Source organism: Miscanthus floridulus, unplaced genomic scaffold (genome assembly GCF_019320115.1).
Source record: "Miscanthus floridulus cultivar M001 unplaced genomic scaffold, ASM1932011v1 os_1712_1, whole genome shotgun sequence".
NCBI classification, from domain to species: domain Eukaryota; kingdom Viridiplantae; phylum Streptophyta; class Magnoliopsida; order Poales; family Poaceae; genus Miscanthus; species Miscanthus floridulus.
Genome location: NW_027097871.1, coordinates 65,906 through 87,636, shown reverse-complemented (window position 1 = coordinate 87,636; position 21,731 = coordinate 65,906). Strand labels below are relative to the sequence as shown.

Below are 21,731 nucleotides of genomic sequence, written 5' to 3'. Positions count from 1 at the left end.
AGAAAGTCCCGCTCGCTCTTCATCTGGATCCATATTGCGATTGGTATCCCACTGCGTCTCCTGTTGATGGAAATGCCGGCATATTCATGTGACTTGTCAGCCTGCAGTGGCCCGGTCTAGATAGATCGTTGTCCTCCGGTCTCCGGATGCGCACGTTTACTCGCAAGCACGGAACGCGCCAGCCAAGCGTGTAGGTCGCTGTCTGCTGCCATAGGTCGCCCCGTCTGCCTGAGCGGATGAAGCTAGGGAGCTCGCTAGTCCCAACAACCAGCAATCATTTCACAGCAGCGCGGCGCCGAGAAGATGGGCTCCCCCTCCTACAGGCTTGCTGCGGCGATCACGGTCCCCTCGACCGGCGAGTTCCTCGTCGCCCGGCAGCCGCGCCCGCCATCCCCACCCGATGCGGAAGAGGACTACCGGCGCTTCGTCGACAGCGATCTCTACGACCTCCCGTCCGCGCCACTCGCGGGGACACCCCGGTCGGAGGTGGTCCATCGGCGGTGCGGACTCTGTCGCCGGCCGCCTCGACCTCTCGCGCCTCGACGTGTCCGCCGCTCTTGATCAGGTGACCTACCCATTAGCCGAGTTACAGAGTTAATTTTTGCGCTCTGTTGCAGTTGTTACCCGTGGCTACAGTTGTTTAGCAACAGCAAACTAGTTCTCAAAGTGGCACCTCGATTTCGACCTGTAATTTTTGGTAGGGTCATCTGTCTAAGCTCAATTTTGGCAAACTTTGTTCTAAATGATGGCTTCTCGTAGATTTTTGACCAATTCGGCTTGCCTGATGGGATGTGTGGGGAGTGGAGGCTCCTCAGGTATGTGGAGGAAGCAGAGTTTGGCCCGGACGCTGGCATTAACACGGTGTACATCATCGGGTCCCTTGAGTCCAAATTGGATGCTCTACAAGGTCAGATGCTTAACGTTTGAGTGTTTTTTATTATGGAATTGCTTGACCATCATGCGTTGCCTATGGCAGAGTCATGTAAATGGATGTCCAAGGAGTGTGCATTGAGGTTGCTTTCGGAAGCGAAGCCAGGTAATGATCGCATAGGACAGTATGCATATATTGGACTTTTGAATTCGGAGCTGTCATCAAACCGCACAGCTTCTCCTGCATTGCCCTCCCAGGTATCACCCTTTTTCCCCCTTCAATTCAGGCCATATAGTGACAGATAGTTTCCCAGTCCTGAAATGCATTGTTCAATAGGAATACCCACCTGGAATAACACTTGTACCTATGAAGAGTAGGACACTAGCGCCATTCCGCACAACTAATCTTGTGGTAGTACGATCAACCAATGGTGCTGGTGGATCTACATGTTCTGAATTTTTTGCTTCGGGGGAAGCTCTGCTTATAGATCCTGGATGCAGCTCTCACGTTCATGCAGAGGTAAGAGAAAATTTCATTACATTGTGTTCTTTAGAAAAGCCAATGTGCATACATGTAAGTATCTTTAACATCGCTGTCTTATGAAGTGCATTTCCCACCTTAGGTTTGTTTGTTTTAATTGGATTGTAGATTTTCAGAAGGTGTCTTCCCCTTATTTATTTGCTACAGTTCCTTCCATGCTAGACCTATATTACTGAGTAATGACAGTTTCTTCATGTGCCCTTATTTCCTTGAGGCCTCAAGATTTGCCAGTAGCTTTATGAAGAAAGGGTTCGTGCCTGATTATTTCTGTATATCACAGCACAGTAGAAGTAGCAAAAATACAAAAGGATGACACCAGGGACAAAATCTATGAGACTTCTTGATAAAACATTACCTTTTCAAAATGTTCCAGCTGTTTCTGTAGGAATAACACTGTATGCACACCTGCAGACACCATGGAGTGTTTATTGGAATGCTTACTCTGAGTAGACCTTTTGCATGTACTGGTGCTTCCATTCTATTGACTAATTACATTCTTATCATGTTCAGCTTGCAGATCTCATCGATTCCCTTCCAAAAAGGTTATTAGTTCTTGTTACACATCATCATCACGATCACATTGAGGGTACGATGAAAAATATTTATTGAACATTTTGTTTGCTCTTTAATATTCCAATTTTGTTCAAATCGAGACCATATCCAGGAGTATCAAATCGAGATGGTGAAATGCAATCATGCTATAGTGCCTCTTGTAGTCAATTACTGTCAGGTCTGTCTATGCTATGCATCATAAACAAACTGAATCCATTTGGTTCAAAATTGTAGGTCTTTCAGTTGTTCAGAGATGCAATCCTGATGCTGTTCTTCTGACACACCAAAGTACAATGGATCGCATTGGGAAAGGTTAGAGCCTACACATATTCGATTTATTTTGCCAATATTGCAAAACTTATCATTGTCATGGCAGAAATGTGTTCATCTCCCTATTTCTGAGGTTCTGAAAACTTGAATGACCGAGGAGGTATCTGGCAAGTTTTATTACTCTGAACCCAACTACCAATCTGTCACTTCACTCTTTATACAATCCACATCTCAGATTATCATACTTAGACCTTGCTGTGGATATTGGGAAATCATCTGAATAGTTTTGTAGGTTGGATTACAGATCCTTTGTCCTAAGCCAGATGAGGTTTCCTTTGATAAATGGTGGGCCAGAGATGGGACCCTTACTCCCTTATCATCTTAGGTGCTTGGATGATTTGGAATCACCGTAAGTGGTGTGTGTTTGATGGTGCTGCTCCTAGCATAGCTGGAGCTCTGACGCTTGCTGTTGAGGAGCTCCACCTTTGGGGTTTGGCAGGGGCTCAAGGAACTACATACCTTCCTGCCCTTGCTCCAGAAGGTGGATGATGGGTTGCAGCTACTGGATCGGGGTTGTTTGTTGTGTTTTAGTCAAGGTTGATGTCGTTTTCTTCCTAATCATTAGGGTGTGTTTGTGGGTTTTTTGGTCTCTGTTTGTAAGGGTCATTTTTTTCCTTCTTAATATAATGGTATTTAAATCTCCTGCATTTCAGGGTTTTCCTAAATGAACATGTTCTCTTAATAATCTAATATTCAATATAATAATCTAGTGTATCACACAATCATTTTAGACTATTATTGTCATTTCCCTAACTTAAGCTGGGCTGCACTGCATGTTTGTGATTTAGCCTTAAGATGTACTTTTTTCTGTTTATTATGTTATCCATGCCCTGATGCCCATGTTTTTGTTCATCTCAATGTGCATGATGCCATGATGTATAGGAAATTGGCAGATTGACTACACTTCAGTAACTGGTGGTGAAAAGATATGCATAGGTGACCAAGAACTACAAGTTGTTTTTGCACCTGTAAGTATAATGCTCTTGGATAATTTTCTCCCATTTGTGTTTTTTGCTTACAATTTTTTATACCTACATACTTGCTGGTAAGAAGAATTTTCTTCTGTTGAGCTCTTAACGCATGATAATGGATTCAAATGGTCCAATAATTATAAAGTTTCTGAAGTCTTTAACTTATTGTCCTAGCTAGGTCTATTTAGAGCCAAGTCAAGAACATCAACCTATAAAAATAGTCTGTAAAAGTTGATACTAATACATGCATAGTACTATAGTGCTTGGTTACTACTAAACATTTTATATTGCAGTTGCACAGAGGCAAATATATTAGCAAAACAAGGGCATGCCTGAACTTACTATGAGAAGTCATAGGAGAAACATATCTTGTTTTATTTCAGATTCTAGGAGCTAAGCCATTTCCTGATGTGATCTTAACTCCAATTATTATCGATTCTTGATTGCTTTATTTTTCATAAAGAAATTTTTATTTGAAAATGATGTAAATTTTACTCAACTTTACACTTTCTGGAAATTCTTTTTTCCCTTTTGTTAATTAGACCAATGCATACAACTGTAGTTTGTTTTTATTTGATCAATAATAAAGTGATGCAGACTGTTCAAAAAATAATAATAAAGTGATGCATTGCTTTTATATTACATTTCTGTGTATTCTATTTTGGTTCTTAATTCCTCACCATATTTGAATTTTAGGGTCATACAGATGGTCATATGGGGCTTCTCCATGTAAATACGAATACATTGGTTGTTGGAGATCATTGTGTAGGGTAAGCATTGTTCAGGTTTTTTTTTTTGGCGAATTACACAGTACGGACACAGACGCTCACAACGCACGCACACTCACCCCTATGAACGAACGCACGCAAACCCTACCCCTATGAGCACCTCCGAAAGACTGCGCCGACAGATCTCGAGATTGACGAAGTCACCATAGGCGCCTCGCTGTCGACGAGAACATCACCTACCACTGAAAGCACAACACCGTTAAATCCTGGAATAAATCAGGAAAATGCGAGCACCCGTGCCAAGTCGAGGACTTCGGGTGGGTAGGTTCCACTACAAGGAACCTAACCAACTGAGCTAGGCTCGCATAAGGAGATGATATATGATCTTAAGTGTGAAGTCTACTATAATTATAGTATCACCTTTAAAATGTTAACTTGTTAGCCAAATACTCATGTCACATTCTCCTATTTCAAGATCACAGTGACAATTCTCACGCACAGTGGATATATGAACGCCACCCTGCAGTACATTTACACATTTCCTGACTTTTTTTCATCCTGAACTAAAGTTTTTAAAAAGAGCAATGAATCAAACTTTTTTTTGACATTTGGAAGTGCTGGAATTTTGTAGGAAAGGAATATGCCTGTTTTTGTTTTTGTCTATCTGGAACCTAAATAGCTTCCTTTTAAGATGCAAGTTGACTTGATTTATCTTCCTCTGCTATTGCAAGCAATATTGCATTTCATTTTTGTTTTCTGAAGCAGCATCATTAAATGGTTATAGATTAAAACATGGCCAAAAGGAACATAACTAATCTTTGAAACAAAGTGGTAGAGTCAACATTCATATGCTATGTACTCTTAACTTAATGCATCATGTATGTGCAGTTCTTAAAAGATGTTTTTTACCCATTTGCAGGCATGGAAGTGCAACTTTGGACAGTAGAAATGGTGGCAACATGAAGGTAATGGTAACTTTTTTTGGGAACCTGAAAGGTTAAAATAGCAATGTGGCATCACTGCACTCTAAGCAACTGCATGGAATATGTGCTCCCATTCTTTCTTCATGTGCACTCTTCCCTCCAGAATAGACTGAATAGTGCTTTTATAACAGAATTGTTTGATTTGAAATCTGCAGGATTACTTTGAAACTACATACAAATTCTTGGACTTGTCACCACATGTCTTAATTCCAATGCATGGAAGGATCAACCTATGGCCCAAGTATATGCTTTGTGGATACCTCAGGCATGGAGAACTAATCATTTCTTTATACAAGTTTTTTTAAGAAAAAAGAAACTTTATCGCTCCCTAGCTTCTCTGGCTCATGTTCTACAGGATATACGTACATGTTATAAGTTCTATTGTTCACAGTTGCTTTTGGAATTTTTGTCCATATCCAATTCAAATGTAGCCTGCTTACTTCTTACCCTATATGAAGGGATTTTCATTTTTAAAAACAATATGCCTTTTTCAAGACTGTGCGCATTCTGATCCAGTCCGTGTTTACCAGGAATCGAAGGGCTAGAGAAGCGTCCATTCTGCAATCCATAGAGAGTGGGGCCCAAACTCTGTTTGATATAGTTTCAAAGACTTACAGTGATGTTGACAGGAAGTTGTGGATTCCTGCTTCTTTCAATGTTCGCCTTCATGTTGATCATCTGAACTCCCTACGTAAATTGCCCAAGGTGAGTATTAGAAATATTACATCCTGAGATACACCTTTACCCTGTATGCATTATTAAAGAAGATAAAGATATTCTAGATTTATGCATAATCTGTTCTATTTGATATTGTATAAATGATTGATATAGTGTAGGGAAAGTGCTGCAGAATGATCATTTAGTCAAATAGAAATGTTACTCCCAAACACTGTTGATTTAAATGATTGAATCCACATGATTGGGCTAGAGCTTCTCATTGTGGATGAGACTTGAGTTGGTTTGCATTTTTCCACATTAAAATTGTAATTGACCCATTTTTCACAAGTTTTTGTTTTTTAATGTAACTTGGTGTGTGTGTGTGGTGGTGGTGGTGGTGGGGGTGGGGGGGGGGGGGGGGGGGGGGGGGGGGGGGGGGGGGGTGAGGATTCCATCTGGATTTTCATTCAAAAGGGTACAATTGGAAACACCATCCGCTAAGGATGTGGCTGGCCTTAATACAAGTTTGTGCTAGCTTCCATGATTCGTGGAGTTATGCTTTTCCTCATTTGACCTGATAAACGTAGCGTAGTGATAGCGCGATGGTAGGACCTCGAGTTGGGAGGCTGAGCCTGCTGGCGAGGTTCCAAGCCCTGGCTTGCACAAAAAGTAGGCCCCTTGCTGTGTAACTGTGCAGAGATACACATGATGCAGGCGCGTCCAGTGCAGCCACCTTTCAGAGCCTTTTCTCGAGAGTTTTTTCTTTTTCCTCATTTGACCTCTACTTTGTTGCTAGAACTGATATTCAATCGTAAAGCCAATTACTTAGTTTAATCAAATATTTTGGGGATTATCATGCAGGATTATTTAGTTTAATCAAATATTTTGGGGATTATCATGCAGGATTTCTCTTTGGAAATGTTCAGTCGAAGTTGTGATGATTTTATCTCTAGAGTTTGATGGCAAGTATGAGAGAAAGGATCTTCCAAGTCACATTCTGTGTTTTGATTGCATTTAAGCTGCTCTGTTCACCATTTTTTTTGTTTTATTTTGTGCATGACACTGAACAATTCAATGATGGGGAACAAAATCTTGTAATAATCCGATGAATATTTAGATTGTCCACCAAGGCTAGCATTCACACTTCCGAAATAGCAAGATTAACAACTCTAATATATGCAGGCCTTCTCATTGGAAAACTTTAAGGAAAGCTGTGGAGTGCATTTCATATTACGTTGGGCGGTGGCATATGTGCATTCCAGGAGCTCCCCAGCTATCCTTGCGGCAAGTGCCCTTGCTGGTGGTCTTGCAATTGCTTGTGCTCTCAGAAGGAACTATTGGAAGCAATCATAGATTCTCTCGGTCGATAATTTTCCAGCTACATGCACATTATATTATTCCCAGGATCCTGCTTCCAGTATGTTGAGTCGAAAGGTGAATTGCCAAAACTCTTATTCTACAATTATTGTCCTTGATTGCCACATCTATACACAAGAGAAGTATCCAGACTAGGAACATGGAAAGTGAGGGATTAGGATCTGAGTTCTTAGGATTTCAATCAAATTTTAACCGAATCGTAGAATCCCTGAAAGCAGTTGCCTCATCAAAAACAGGGGCAAGTAAGGTGTTATTAAGGGCCTACGAGGTCAAATATGTTAGTGTCTGCATAGTTCTTACGGCTCACAATCGTCTAGGAGGTAGACTGGTAGTTAACCTTAGCATTGGACCGAAGAGGCAAAGCAAACTTGAAAGTGAGCATCTCCTGGCTCATGCCGTTTCTATGTTGACCCCGTGAGCATAAAAAAAACTACTAACAGGCATGAAAAACTATGCCTGTTGTCTCTCCTACGCTTAGTCGTGTCACTCCTAAGTTTCCTTTGTTGCCACTCTTAGTTGTACCTGCCTTTTTCCTTTCTTTGGAAATTATTGCGGAATACTCTGTCACCAATGCAATTGGATGAGAATTTAAACATCTGAGTGTCGTTTCAGTGGGAGATTTGATCCTTGCGCCTTCAGATTGGCATTTCTGCTGTAAATGCACAGCTGAATGATAACACAGTCCAATGAATCGGCATTTGTTCCTCCCAAACGAGCACGGCAACTTTGTGCAGCTATATAATTCATGACGGAAGCAAAGGATCAACGTGCGACCCATAGGTTGCTGCCAACATACTAGCTCCTACTGATAATTCGAAAGAGGTTAGTGAACGCAACTGACTTTTGCAGGGAGCAGTCAGAAGCCATGTTACTTTGCAGAGCAAGCAAAGCGGAGCTGTGGGAGTGCGTGTATTTTAGTTCCATCCCGTTCAGGCAGTAGAACACCGGAGATAGAATAAGTGCATAACCAAGGTAGCTGAGCTCACCCAGTGTTGTGCTGCGAACTTCAGGCCAAGCCATGAACGACGTAAACAAAGCCATGGCTGTGTCTCACTCTCACATAGGCGGGAAGCTCCTCAATGTGGTGCCTATGCTTCTTCTCTTCTCCTTGGGATTTGTGCTCGGCGTGACCTCCAACTCCAAGTTCCCAAACTTCTACCTCTCCTCCGTCGCGCCATCGCCCTCTCCGTCGCCACCTCCGGTACCATCTTCACCACCTCCGGCGCCGCTGCCACCGCAAAACCCACAAGTGGGGCTGGCACGCTTCCTGGAGCCGCCCAGCGCCATGCACAACATGACCGACGAGGAGCTGCTGTGGTGGGCGTCCATGACGCCCAAGGTCCGCAGCACGCCGTACCACCGCGCGCCCAAGGTTGCCTTCTTGTTCCTGGCGAGAGGGGACCTGCTGCTGCGGACGTTGTGGGAGAAGTTCTTCGCGGGGCACGAAGGCCTGTACTCCATTTACGTGCACACCGATCCTTCCTACACCGGCTCGCCGCCGGAGGACTCCGTCTTCTACGGTCGCATGATCCCAAGCCAGGTAACTATAGAGCAATCTGAATTCTGAAAACGATGCAGAAAATGCAGAAAACGATCTCAAGCTGAAGGCAACTACTCCTACATATATAAAAATTGCAGAAAACGATGTGGGGAGACGTGAGCCTGGTGGCCGCGGAGCGCCGGCTGCTGGCGAACGCGCTCCTGGACCTCGGCAACGAGCGGTTCGCGCTGCTCTCCGAGACGTGCATCCCCCTCTACAACTTCAGCACCGTGTACGCCGTGCTCACCGGCACCAACACCAGCTTCGTGGACGTGATCGTCACCCCGGCGCGCTACAACGACCTGTTCGCGGAGCGCAACAACATCACCGTGGCGCAGTGGCGCAAGGGCGAGGAGTGGTTCGAGATGGACCGCGCGCTGGCGCTGGAGGTCATCTCCGACGGCACCTACTTCCCCACGTTCCGCGAGCGCTGCGTGGGGCAGGCGGCCTGCCTCATGGACGAGCACTACGTGCCGACGCTGCTGAGCGTGCTGCGGTGGCCGCGGAGCGCCAACCGGACGCTCACGTTCACGGACTGGAAGCGCCGGGATGGGCTGTTCCACCCGCACAGGCACGGCGCGGAGGAGGTGACGGCGGAGCTGGTCGAGGAGATCAGGGGAGGCGCGCGCTCCGGCAGGAACTGCAGCGCGTACCACGACGGGGCCACCGGCGTCTGCTTCCTGTTCGCGCGCAAGTTCTCGCCGGACACGCTCCAGCCGCTGCTCCAGTTGGCGCCCAAGGTCATGGGGTTCGGGTGAGACGATCGAGATTGTATATTGCTGTGGCTGCTTTACATGTTTTGGGAGTTAATTACTGTACTGAGTGTCATCTATCAACACCAGTCACTAGAAGAATAAATTAAAATAGTTTTTTGAAGCTTCTTCTAACGTGTAGCTGCAGAAACGGGAATGATCGCTTGGCTTAATTTGGCGAGCGATAGCCATGTTGCTTGCTAGTTTCACGGCACGCAATCACATTCATGCCAGCACCCGCGTGCAGGCCCGTGATCGCCGTGCGCCCGCCCAAGGTCACCGACCTTTTGACTTTTGAGGGTCCCGTACAGCATTGTTGGGCATTGTGTAGCACCGAGCCATTTTGGTTCCCGAGGTCAAAAATAAACTGAAAAGAGGCGTCAGTGGAGCCACGACTTCTAGCTTCACTGGCTCCGTGCTATAGTACTGAAGCCAAAAGACCTGCTCACGCTCCGGCTCGGCGTCGGTATCCAACAAGTAGGAGAGCTTTGAGCAGGAAAGGTCTGAGGGTCAATGGGCACGACGAACTAGACTTTCGTCTCTCCCGTTGTGCTGGGAGCTAAGTGTTTACTTCAATGTATTGAACCAAGTTCGGCAGCCTATCTCTCGGTCAATTCATATAGCAGTTACCTCTTCACTGATAATACATGATCCACTTGTCTCTCTCATAATGTTTCTTGGTTCTTATGTTAAAGTCGGCTGTAAACTTACAATCCGCTTCTCCTCTACTCTCTTCTCCACCTCAGTATACAACCCACCTATAGCCTTTTACTATACTTGCTCTAAGTGATGAACATAGGCAACTATTGATTTGAGCTTGCCTTTATCTAGAGTGTAGACAACTACGCACGTACTTTTGACATTTCAATATCTCTAAAACTAAACAGACCTAAGTGTAGCCATTCACACCTCCTCTTTTGGCCCGTCCCTCTTGATCGCCCCACCCTGCTCCGCGTTTGGCTCCACCACTTGACGATGCAAACGGATCAGATCCCCTTTCTCCCGGCAACGCTCCATAAAATACCAAATATTTATAAAAAAATTTATGGTCCCCGGTGCAACGCACGGGTAAAGACCTAGTTTTACATAAAGATATTGAAATTCACATAAAAACATAAAAATCTTGAAGTTATTTTTTCAAAAAAGTTAAACTAGTTTTGAAGAAAAGTTGGTTACACTAGCCCATCATTCTAAATATATCATTGTACTATTTTCTCATATAACATGTTTATGCAAGAATATAATTAGTCTTTCCTAAATTGTTGGTCTAGTTAAACGTGGAATCCAACTCGTAAATGTAAGTTACATATCTCAAGGATCAGAAAGAATATTAGGAAAAGTAAATGAATTTGGGCTGACTATGCGCAAGTTGGGCCAAACATCTCGGGCTGAGCATGCCGGCCTCTGTCGGGCTGATTTTGGAATCCGGACGACTGACCCACCACACGGTTTTCCTTTGAAAAAAGTCCACATTACATTCCTCAACTTTCGCGAAAGTCCGTTTTTTCTCCTTGAACTTCAAAACTAGGCAAAACATCTCCTTGAACTTTTAAAACCGTTCATCTTACCTTCCTGGCCCTGTTATAAGCAGTTTTAAAGGCGGTTTTGTCTTTTTCTTTTTTTTTATTTATTTCGGTTAAATCTTTGAAAAATCATAGTAAATCACAGAAAAATCATAAAATAGAAAATCTAATTTTGTTGGACTCCATATGAGTAGATCTACATAGAACATATAATATGGTATGCTTTAATACAAAGTTTTTGCTGTACCTTTAGATCTATGCTTCTCTATAATTAAATAGAATAATTCATAGCTACAGTTTCTATGATTTAATTGTGATAAAATTTTTATGGTGGACTAATTATTGTATGCTTAAACTGTAGTAAAAATTTTATACTCATTAGATCATGTATAATTTAGTTATAGATTTATTTAGGTTTATGCTTGTTAAATATAAATAAATCTATAACTAAGCTATACATAATTCAATGAGTATGAAATTTTTACTACAGTTCAATCATACAATAATTAGCCTATCATAAAAATTCCATCACAATTGGACCATAGAAACTGCAGCTATGAATTATTCCAATTAATTACAGAAAAGCATAGATCTAAAGTCACAGTAAAAACTTTATACTAAAGCATACCATATTATATATTCACTGTGTAGATCTACTCATGTGGAGTCTAACAAAATTGGATTTTCCATTTTATGTTTTTCTGTGATTTACAATGATTTTTCAAAGATTCAGCCGAAATAAATAAAAAGAAAAAGACAAAACCACCTTGAAAACTGCTTATAACAGGGCAGGAAGGTAAGATGAACGGTTTTAAAAGTTGAGGAAGACATTTTACCCAGTTTAAAGTTCAGAAAGGAAAAGCTAATTTTTACGAAAGTTGAGGAGGTAACCTGGACTTTTTCCATTTCCTTTCTGTTTCATGCTCAGCCTTGAAGTGATGAAGAGGGCTCGAGACTGGCCTACGAACAGCAGAGCGGTTTAGGGTTTGCAAATTGAAATCTCTGGCTCCCACCAAATCCCAGTCCCCAGTGGCCAGTCCCTACTGCCCAAATCCGTCATCCATCTCTCTGAGTAGATTCTCCTCCGGCGGATGGAGAACAAAGCGAGGCGGCGAGCTGCGGGCAGAGCGCGCGACGGGCTGTGCGGTGCACACGCGGCGCGCGGGACTGCGCTCGGCGTTGCGGCTGGGAACCGAGCACGAGCAGGAAGCAGGTATGAGAACTCCCAAAATGGAACCGTGAATGCTCGAGTGGTTGATTGAATGAGCTAAGAAATGGAATTGGGAAACGTTTGTAAAATCAAGATCTATGTTAACTCGCATGCCTACATTCGAAGTTCTAGGTCTGCCTCAATTTGTAAAAATCAAGATCTTCACATTTCTGATGAACAAATATCCTTATTACAAGACTAAAAAATTTAGATCGGTGTATTTTTACCATTTTGGTCCCTCAGTGAAACAGAACCATGGCAGTATCTCACTTGGCCTCGCCCGGAGGCATCGTTTCAGTAGGTACATGGTCTCTGATTGCAATGTCAGTGGAAATTTCTTGCTTTTGTGCAAAACTGCCTGATAAGGAGTCCCTCTTGCGCAGTGCAAGAAAGAGGTAGGGCGAATTTCTTTTGGCTACCGTCCATACATATGGAATAGATGTTCTTTTAGATTTCTAATAATGGAAAGAAAGGATGAGACCTATGGCTCATAGATTATTGCTTCTGAGGTATATCCTACTCATAAATCATTGCTTAGTCAATACTCAAATAGAACTTTTGAATGAACAAGCCATGTCAATTTGGACAAGTTGTGCTTTCTTGCATGCGTGGACCCTCAACTCAAGGATGGTTAGATCACTAGTTCAGCCAGCCCAATCATATAACCGGTAGCAGCATTTCTTTCTCATGCATGTTGCTAGCTTGAGGCTTAGCCTGCTAGTCATGAGCAACACAAGCAAGTCTATGCCAATGTCTCACTTAGGCAGGAAAATCCTCAATGTGGTGCCTATGCTTCTTGTCTTCTCCTTAGGATTTTTCATGGGCATGATCTCCGACTCCAAATTCCCAAACTTCTACATCCCTTTCGTTCCACCAATGCCCTCTCCTGCACTTCCTTTGCCACAGCTGCCTGTGTCATCACAATCTCCACCCTTGCAACCTATATCGCCGCTGCCACCATCACTACAACTGCAAGTGGCAGAGGTGATGCGCTTCTTGGTGCCAAAGAGCGCCATGCACAACATTGACGGACGAGGAGCTGTTCTGGTGGGCATCCATGGCACCGAAAGTCCGGAGCATGCTGTTCCACAGTGTGCCAAAGGTTGCCTTCTTGTTCCTGACAAGAGGGAACCTGCCTTTGTGGCCTTTGTGGGAGATGTTCTTCAATGGGCACGATGGCCTGTACTCCATCTATGTGCACACTGATCCTTCCTACACTGGTTCGCTTCCGGAGGAGTCCGTGTTCTATGGTCACATAATACCAAGCCAGGTACTAAAAAGATAGAGAAGGGCGTACCCAGTGCAGAGAGCTCCCGCTCTGTGCGGGGTCTGGGGAAGGGTGTTAGTGGCAAGCCTTACCCTCGCCTGTGCAATGCAAGGAGACCGCGACTCGAACCCGGGACCTTCCGGTCACAGGCGGTAAGACTCTACCGCTTGCACCGGGCCCACCCTTCACTAAAAAGATAGAGAAATCTGTAAATAATCCATTGGTTTAGATGTACTTAAACTTCTAAAGATATGGACACTAGAAAATGCTACACTGCATTGAAAAACCTTAAGATCATCAGATTCAAGACCCGCAAATGACCTAGTCTCTTCTTGTGATTGTTCCCATTCAAACAACTCCAGCATTCTTTTCTTTAACAAACAGCTCCAGCATTCTTATCTACACTTATTTTGTTAATTGTTCTAATCTAGTGACTAGCAGCATGGTTTTTAGCTCCTGCATATATATGTTTGAAATGCAACGACATATTTGGTGGATGCAGAAAATGATGTGGGGGGATATGTCCCTTGTGGCGGCGGAGCGCCGGCTCCTGGCAAACGCCTTGCTAGACCTCAGCAAAGAGCGCTTCGTGCTGCTCTCTGAGTCGTGCATCCCCCTCTACGACTTCCCCACGGTGCACGCTGTCCTCACGGCTCCAACACCAGCTTTGTGGACATCTTCGTGAACCACGACAGCGAGGTGCACTACAACCCCTTCTTCGCCGACCGCAGCAACATCACCCTTGCGCAGTGGCACAAGGGCACCCCATGGTTTGAGATGGACCTTGCCCTCGCCGTTGAGGTCATCTCCGACGACACCTACTTCCCAGCGTTCCGTGAGTACTGCGCTGTCCAGCTGGCCTGCCTCATGGACGAACACTACATCCCAACTCTGCTGAGCTTGATCGGGTGGATGCACAACGCCAATCGGACGCTCACGTACGCGGACTGGAGGATTGGGGAAGTGCACCCACAGACGTACGGGAGAGATGACGTGACAGAGGATCTGATCAGGAAGATCAGGGGAGGCGCCGGCAGTGGCAGGAACTGCACCTACAATGACGGGGCGAATGGGACCTGCTACCTGTTTGCGCGCAAGTTCGCACATGATGCGCTCGAGCCGCTGTTCCGATTGAATCCCAAGGTTATGGGGTTTGGGTGAGATGATCAAGATTGTAGTTTGTTACCATTGTAATCCTTAGAAAAAGTGAAAAGCAGCCGAGTGCTTATCAGCAGAAGATTCATTGCGTTTTCAACTTCGATGGAAGCGGCATTGGTCTCTTTACTTCTTTATATGAGACTATGGTACTACTACAATGAATGAGCTTATAGTGTTCGTATGCAAGTTATTAGGCCCTTTACGTATGTGTAGCATTGCAGAAGGCTGCTGTTAATGCTGGTTTCCCCCTTCTCTGATTTTTTTTTAAAGTTCAACTATGAAACATTGGATAGGAATCTTAAGTAGGAGAAGCATCATTTCGGTGGGAGGAAATGGTCAAATGGGAGGATTTTTCTGAATTGCCCCATGCTACACTGGCATAGAGCATTAGTATGAATCTGATGTTTCTGTTGATCTCTTGGGGAGTTTAGTTATATTGTTTTACGTTGCCTCTTTTAGATGAAATTTCTTCTGACCTCTCCCTGTTACATACCAAAAAAAAAACTTCTGACCAGAAATCAAAGTTGATTAATAAGTTTCTCTTAGGCATCTACAATGGAATGAAAAAATGGTATATATTATTGCTTGTAGTCACCCATCGGGATGCACTTGTTATGCATCTAATCTAATGCGGCGCGGTAAGAGATAAAAGGGCTAAATAAGCTGTTTGTGCACACAATTATACATGGTATTGACTTCCTAGGCGCCGCTAAGGTGTGTTGTATTGAACATTTTCTTTATCTTAATACAAAGACGCGTAAACATTTTGCGTGATCAAGAAAAAAACAATTATAAGTGGTCTTTGCTCATCATAAGGGGCATAAGTTCATTTTTTTTACACAATTTACACAAAGTGAATAGTCGTGCAATTTATATATTTGTACCGATGATACCTACTGGAAGCAAAGGGGAGTTGAACCTGTGCCTCATATAGGTTATTCCTTCCTTGCGATAGGCATCCCACGTATGCTGATACTAACTAGCTTACTGAATACTCCTAACTTTTGCACGAACAAGCCATGCCAATTTGCACGACGAGTCGATCTCACCAGCAGAATAGTCAGTAGCAGTAGTATAACCAAGGCAGCAGCTGCATTTCTCTCTCGCTCATACCGCTGGCTAGCTTGAGACTAAGCCATGAAGGACACAAACAAGCCCACGCGGGCGCCGCGCTCAGTCGGGAAACTCCTGTACGTGGTTCATATGCTTCTCTTCGTCTCCTTGGGATTTGTCCTCGGCATGGCGTCCATAGCCAAGTTTCCAAACATCTACAGTTACACCCCTTTCGTTGCATCACTGCCCTTTCCGACGCCACCACCACTGCCGCCGTCTACGCCGTCTCCGCCGCCGCCACCTCCACCAGCAGCAACGCCATTGCTGCCAGTTCCACCACAGAACCTACGAATGGGGCTGATGGACTTGCTTGCGCCAAGCGGCGTTATCCACAACATGACCGACGAGGAGCTGTTCTGGAGGGCGTCTATGGCGCCGAAGGCCCATCGCACGCCTTATCGCCGTGTGCCCAAGATCGCCTTCTTGTTCCTGGTGAGAGGTGAGCTGCCGCTGCGTCCTCTGTGGGAGAAGTTCTTCGCGGGGCACCAAGAGCTCTACTCCATTTACGTGCACCCTGATCCCTCCTACACCGGCTCGCTGCCGCCTGACTCCGTGTTCTACGGACCGCATGATCCCAAGCAAGGTAAATGAAATTCTAGCACTGCAAAGTGCTCTGCAACTTCTCGTTCCAGCGCAACCATGGATGTGCTGCTCATTGTTGGACGACGTACGTGTACAGGAAACGAAATGGGGACACGTGAGCCTGGTGGAGGCAGAGAGCCGGCTGCTGGCGAGCGCGCTCCTAGGACCACAGCAACGAACGCTTCGTGCTGCTGTCGGAGGCGTGCATCCCCGTCTACAACTTCTCCACCGTCTACGCCTTCCTCACCGGCTCCGCCACCAGCTTCGTCGACAGCTACGGGAACGGCGACTGCCGCGCGCGCTACGACAGGTTCTTCGCGGAGCGCACCAACATCACCATCGAACACTGGCGCAAGGGCGCGCAGTGGTTCGAGATGGACCGGGCGCTGGCGCTCAAGGTCGTCGCCGACGAACCCTACATCCAGATGTTCCGCGACTTCTGCGTCGGGCGGTGGCGCTGCCTCACCGACGAGCACTACCTCCCGACGCTGCTCAACCTGCTGGGGTGGACCCGGAACGCCAACCGGAGCCTCACGTACGCGGACTGGAAGCGGCCGCAGGGGATGCACCCGCACACCCACGACGGCGCTGAGGTGACGGAGGAGCTGATCAACAAGATCAGGGAGGACGGCGGCAACCGCTGCTTCTACAACGGCGCCCGCGACGGGATCTGTAGCCTGTTCGCGCGCAAGTTCTCGCCGGACACGCTCGAGCCGCTGCTGCGCTTGGCTCCTAAGGTCATGGGCTTTGGGTGACCTCAATACCTCATGGTCAAGAGCTAATTGTATCGTTACAGATTTACAGTACTTCCTACTGGCGCATCTGAGGTCGAAAACAGTTGCTTATTTATTTCGACAAAAAGGTTGTTGAGTGAAAAAGCCAACGATTTTGCACCGGACTTGTGCTACTGGAATCACTACTGGTTGCTGGTTGGGCATGTTGACCCAGAAGAATCTAGAAACAGATCAGAACATGCATCACAAGTTATGCATCCACGCTCGGTTACGGTGTGCCTACCACTTGTGTCAATCCTAAGTTTCCTTTCTTCTACCCGGATCAGAGGTCAAGCCACCTCTCAGTGTGTTGAGTTTTCAACGGATGGAACATCGATCGGAGTGATGGTCTGATAGACAGCTGGGATAAACAAACCTCGAACCACCACACCAAAGACACTGAGGCCGCAAATATGTTTGTTCGCAGCACAGTACCACGCCATGTGCCTTACTTTCACTCCCGTTCGAAATTATAAGCCCTTTATTTGTGGTACTTAAAAAGACAGGTCATTCTCACTACAAATAATTTAGCCAGAATAAAATAGGATGAAAGTAAAAATTCGACTTCAACCTCGCCTTATCCTCTTTCATGAACAGGGGCATAAAGTTGGAATTCTTTATTTTATTGATGAGTAAAGCTAAATATAACTCGAGTGATTCAAGGCTTCCTATCACTTCGAATTTTTGTGCCCAATCCAAAGATGCCACGTGACCTTCCACAACTCCGGTAAGGGTAGCGTTAGGGTTTAGGGTTCGGGGGGTTACCTGAGTCTATGGGGCTTAGTTGGATCGCTGGGGCAAAAAGTCAGCCCAACGATAGTGGCGGGTGCGAGATGAGGCAGCAATGGTGTCGCCAGTCGAGCAATGGGGGGAAGACAGTTGGACGTGGCAAGGGCATGAACGTCATGGTGATAGCCTGACCACCTCCATGGGGTTAGTGTTGCAGAGTTTGTAGGTGGCGGCGGAGGCCGTGGGGAGCCATCGAAGCTGGGGGAGAGGTGGTGACAGTGAGGGAGCTCGACTAGAGATGAAAGGAGATGGCGAGGAGGAGACACATCCAATGGATTTTAGGGGCGTGTTAAACAGTTGCGGACTAGTGGCGGGTGAGCCGCCGAAGCTGGGTAGGGAGGCAGAGGCGACAGGGGTGAGTAGGGCATCATGGTTGTGTCCATGCAAGCAGAGGGAGATGAAGGGAAAAGAAGATAAGATGAAGAGCGGGAAATTTAATCTGGACCGTTTATTTTAGATCTATGGGAGGGAAACGAGTGATGATTGATCTCAAAACATTTTGTTACCTAGACTAGAGAAAAATGTTTTGTTTGGATGGGCCTTTGATATATTCCTCGTCTATAGTTTGACCGTTGGCGGGCTCCTCTTTTGCTGTGCTCCTAGCTAAGGATATATTGTTTTTTTCTTCTCCTCATATAAGATGATCCTTTTGCACAATATTATATGTAACAAATAGATATGGAGCTGTTTATAATTCTCCATCGGTAGTTTAGTCGTCACTGTGGCATGTTGGATTTAGAAGCATAGAAATAGTTGTCTTTGAGGGGTCTCTGCCCAATTTTAATTGGTTTCATCATGCAAGATATTAGTGATGAGGCCAAGTTATGGTAGCGGGAGCTAAAGGGCTTCGTAGCTCTTGGCCATGACTGTTTTATCGATCTTTGGTATTATTTACTTTTTTTTGTGTTTTTTGTGTTTTCTTCGATTGTAATGCCCTTGTAAGGGGTTGTTTGAGTTGCCTAAACAGCTATCATTATTCTTCTTCTTAATATAATGATGCGTATAGCTCCTCTACGTGTTGAGAAAAAAAAAATCCATCGGTAGTTCATAGCGGAAGCAACGCAAAGGATGAAACTACGACCCATCGATTGCTTGCATCCTACTAACAACTCGTGAAGTGAATCAGGCCGGGCACGTAGTACACTAGTAGCTTTTGCACGAACAAGCCATGTTAATTTGCAGCGAAAGCAAAGCGATCGGCGCCGTGCGTGAATTCCGATTCCCTCGACGAGGCAGTAGCCAGTAGAGTAGCAACCATTGTATAAGGCTGCAAGTGCATGGCCAGGGCAGAGCGTTTCTCCCTCACGCATGCTAGCTTGAAGCCAAGCCATAGCCATGAAAGACACGAAGAAGCCCACGCGGGCGGCGTCTCGTTTAGGCGGGAGGCTCATCGGCGTGGCATCCATGCTTCTCTTCGTCTCGTTGGGATTCGTTCTCGGCGTGACCTCCTCCAACGCCATGTTCATCCGATACTACCTCCCTTTCATGCCACCGTCGTTACGCTCTAGCGCTGCGCCGTCGTCGTCTTCGCGTCCGCCGCTGACGACGCCACCAACACCGCCGTCGCAGCCGCCTCCGCCGCAAAACCCTCAGCTTCGGTCGGCGGGCTTCCTTTCCCCGAGCGGCGTCATGCACAACATGACCTGACGAGGAGCTGTACTGGCGAGCGTCCATGGCGCCAATGGTCCGCCGCACGCCGGTCAGCCGCGTGCCCAAGGTGGCTTTCTTGTTTCTGGTCAGGGGGGAGCTGCCGCTCCGGCCTCTGTGGGAGAAGTTCTTCGCGGGCCACGAAGGGCGGTACTCCATTTACGTGCACGCCCACCCGTCCTACACGGGCTCGCCGCCGCCGGACTCCGCGTTCTACGGCCGCTACATCCCGAGCCAGGTAAACAAGATCCAGAGCACTCGATCTGAAAAAAACAAAATGTATTGATGAATCTCGTGCTACATTGACAATACGAAACTATATATTTCATCTCGGTGGTTTTATTGCAGATAACGAAATGGGGCGACGCGAGCCTGGTGGAGGCGGAGCGGCGGCTGCTGGCGAACGCGCTGCTGGACCTGGGCAACGAGCGGTTCGCGCTCTTCTCCGAGGCGTGCATCCCGGTGTACGACTTCCCCACCGTGTACGCCTTCCTGACAGGGCTCCGACACCAGCTTCGTGGACTGCTACGAGAACGGCGGCAGCCGGTCGCGGTACCGGCCCTTCTTCGCCACCCGCAACATCACGCTGGCGCGGTGGCGCAAGGGCGCGCAGTGGTTCGAGATGGACCGCTCGCTGGCGCTGGAGTCCGTCGCCGACGACTCCTGCTTCCCGGCGTTCCGCGACTTCTGCGTGGGGCGGAGGGAGTGCCTCATCGACGAGCACTACCTGCCGACGCTGGTGAGCCTGCTGGGGTGGGGCCGCCGCAACGCCAACCGCACGCTCACGTACGCGGACTGGAAGCGGCCCGTCAACCGGCACCCGCACACCCACGGCGCCGACGAGGTGACGGAGGAGCGGATCAGGGAGATCAGGAACGAAGGCGGCAGGCGCTGCTTCTACAACGGCGCCAGGAAGGGCATCTGCAACCTGTTCGCGCGCAAGTTCTCGCCGGACACGCTCCAGCCGCTGCTCCGGCTGGCGCCCAAGGTCATGGGCTTCGGCTGACCTGCAGGCGATCCACCGGATGAGCAGAGGGAGTGTACCATAGCATTCTACTATTCTTTGCGTCGTGGCTGACCGATCCAGGTTGAGCTGGGATCACAGGCAGAGAGTCCAGTATCAGGAGCAGAATAAACTCTGAATTTTTTTAGAACCATACACACAGCATCATGAACACCTCGTTTGTCAACTGATAACATGGTGCTGGGCTGCTGGCTGGGTTCACGGCGGCATGGCGTCGGCACGTTGTAGTTGCGCGGCGTGGTGGTGGGTAACGCGGGCGGAAGGCGGAGCACGCACCTCTCGTGCGCCGCCGCCGCGACCAGCGCGGACGTTGGCAATGGAGGGAGCTGCCGGTTGCGTTGCGTGCTTCCCTCCTCGGCACGGGAATCGGAGGGGAGACCGGGAGAGCGGAGGTTCCGGTGATTTGGGCGGAAAAGGCGGGCCTTGGTTGAGGAGCCTGACTTTGTTCACTTGTGCTGGGCCGGATCTCGGTTTGGCTATAGCTGGGCCGAGCAGTAGTTGAAACTGGCAGCCCATAAAATGGTGAGGGCTTCTTAATTTGAAGGCCTAGGTAGGTTAAGGCGCAAAGTGTCTTTAAGAAAAAGGAAATTTTATTCCAGCATCTACGTAAGTTCTTAACTATTAGTTATTATACTTTCAAGCCTCTAGCTTATTAAAATAATCTATCAAAAGGCAATTAAGAGCAATGAGACTAAAGCACCAATGGTATTAAGAAACAACTACACATAGTTAGTGAAGATCTCGATTATCATGGGCTCCATCACGCGATATGCCATATGCCCACTTCAATCTAGGTCCGTCCTTTTGAGAGAAAAAAAAAATCAGGCGTCCTTCTCCTTTTCAAGGATGGGCCAAAAGTGTGTCCAGAATATAGGCCAGGAAATTACCTATAATCTCTAATATAAAAACGCGTCGTTTTATCTCGACCAAATATGCGAAATGATGGCGCTTGCTCCTACACAAACTTTGGACTATAAATTTCCCTCAAAAAAAACTTTGGGCCATGTTTAGTTCCTCCGTTTTTCAGAATTTGGCACTATGCAAAAAGAAGATTCCCCATCACATCAAATTTACGTTACATGTATGGAGTACTGAATGTTGACGAAATCAAAAACTAATTGCACAATTTGGTTGTACTTTGCGAGACGAACGTTTTAAACCTAATTAGTCAACAATTGGACAATTATTACCAAATACAAACAAAACGCTACAGTGTCACTACAGTGTCACTGAATTCCGGCAGCGCCAAATCGGTGGCCAACTAAACACGGCCTTGGACTATAAATTTGAGTACTTGTTCTTGTCAAGGTCCAAGGAAATGTTGTTGTGTCCCTTGCTGGTCGT

The 21,731-nt window shown here is 46.6% G+C and overlaps 1 protein-coding gene and 4 pseudogenes across 1 annotated transcript; all 5 read left to right on the top strand.

Moving 5' to 3' along the window:
• Positions 1-80: 80 nt before the first annotated feature.
• Positions 81-7,094, top strand: LOC136534248 (uncharacterized; annotated as a pseudogene).
• On the top strand, positions 6,983-9,926 carry LOC136534249 (glycosyltransferase BC10-like). The gene is made up of 3 exons (XM_066526701.1): positions 6,983-7,066; positions 8,020-8,549; positions 8,648-9,926. Exons 1-3 carry the CDS (start codon positions 7,015-7,017, stop codon positions 9,305-9,307), a joined length of 1,242 nt encoding a protein of 413 aa, XP_066382798.1. The 5' UTR covers positions 6,983-7,014; the 3' UTR covers positions 9,308-9,926.
• A 2,831-nt stretch (positions 9,927-12,757) lies between these two features.
• LOC136534241 (glycosyltransferase BC10-like) lies at positions 12,758-14,587 on the top strand (annotated as a pseudogene).
• Positions 14,588-15,596: 1,009 nt separating this feature from the next.
• LOC136534244 (glycosyltransferase BC10-like) lies at positions 15,597-16,909 on the top strand (annotated as a pseudogene).
• A 2,142-nt stretch (positions 16,910-19,051) lies between these two features.
• LOC136534242 (glycosyltransferase BC10-like) lies at positions 19,052-20,369 on the top strand (annotated as a pseudogene).
• The last annotated feature ends 1,362 nt before the right edge of the window (positions 20,370-21,731 follow it).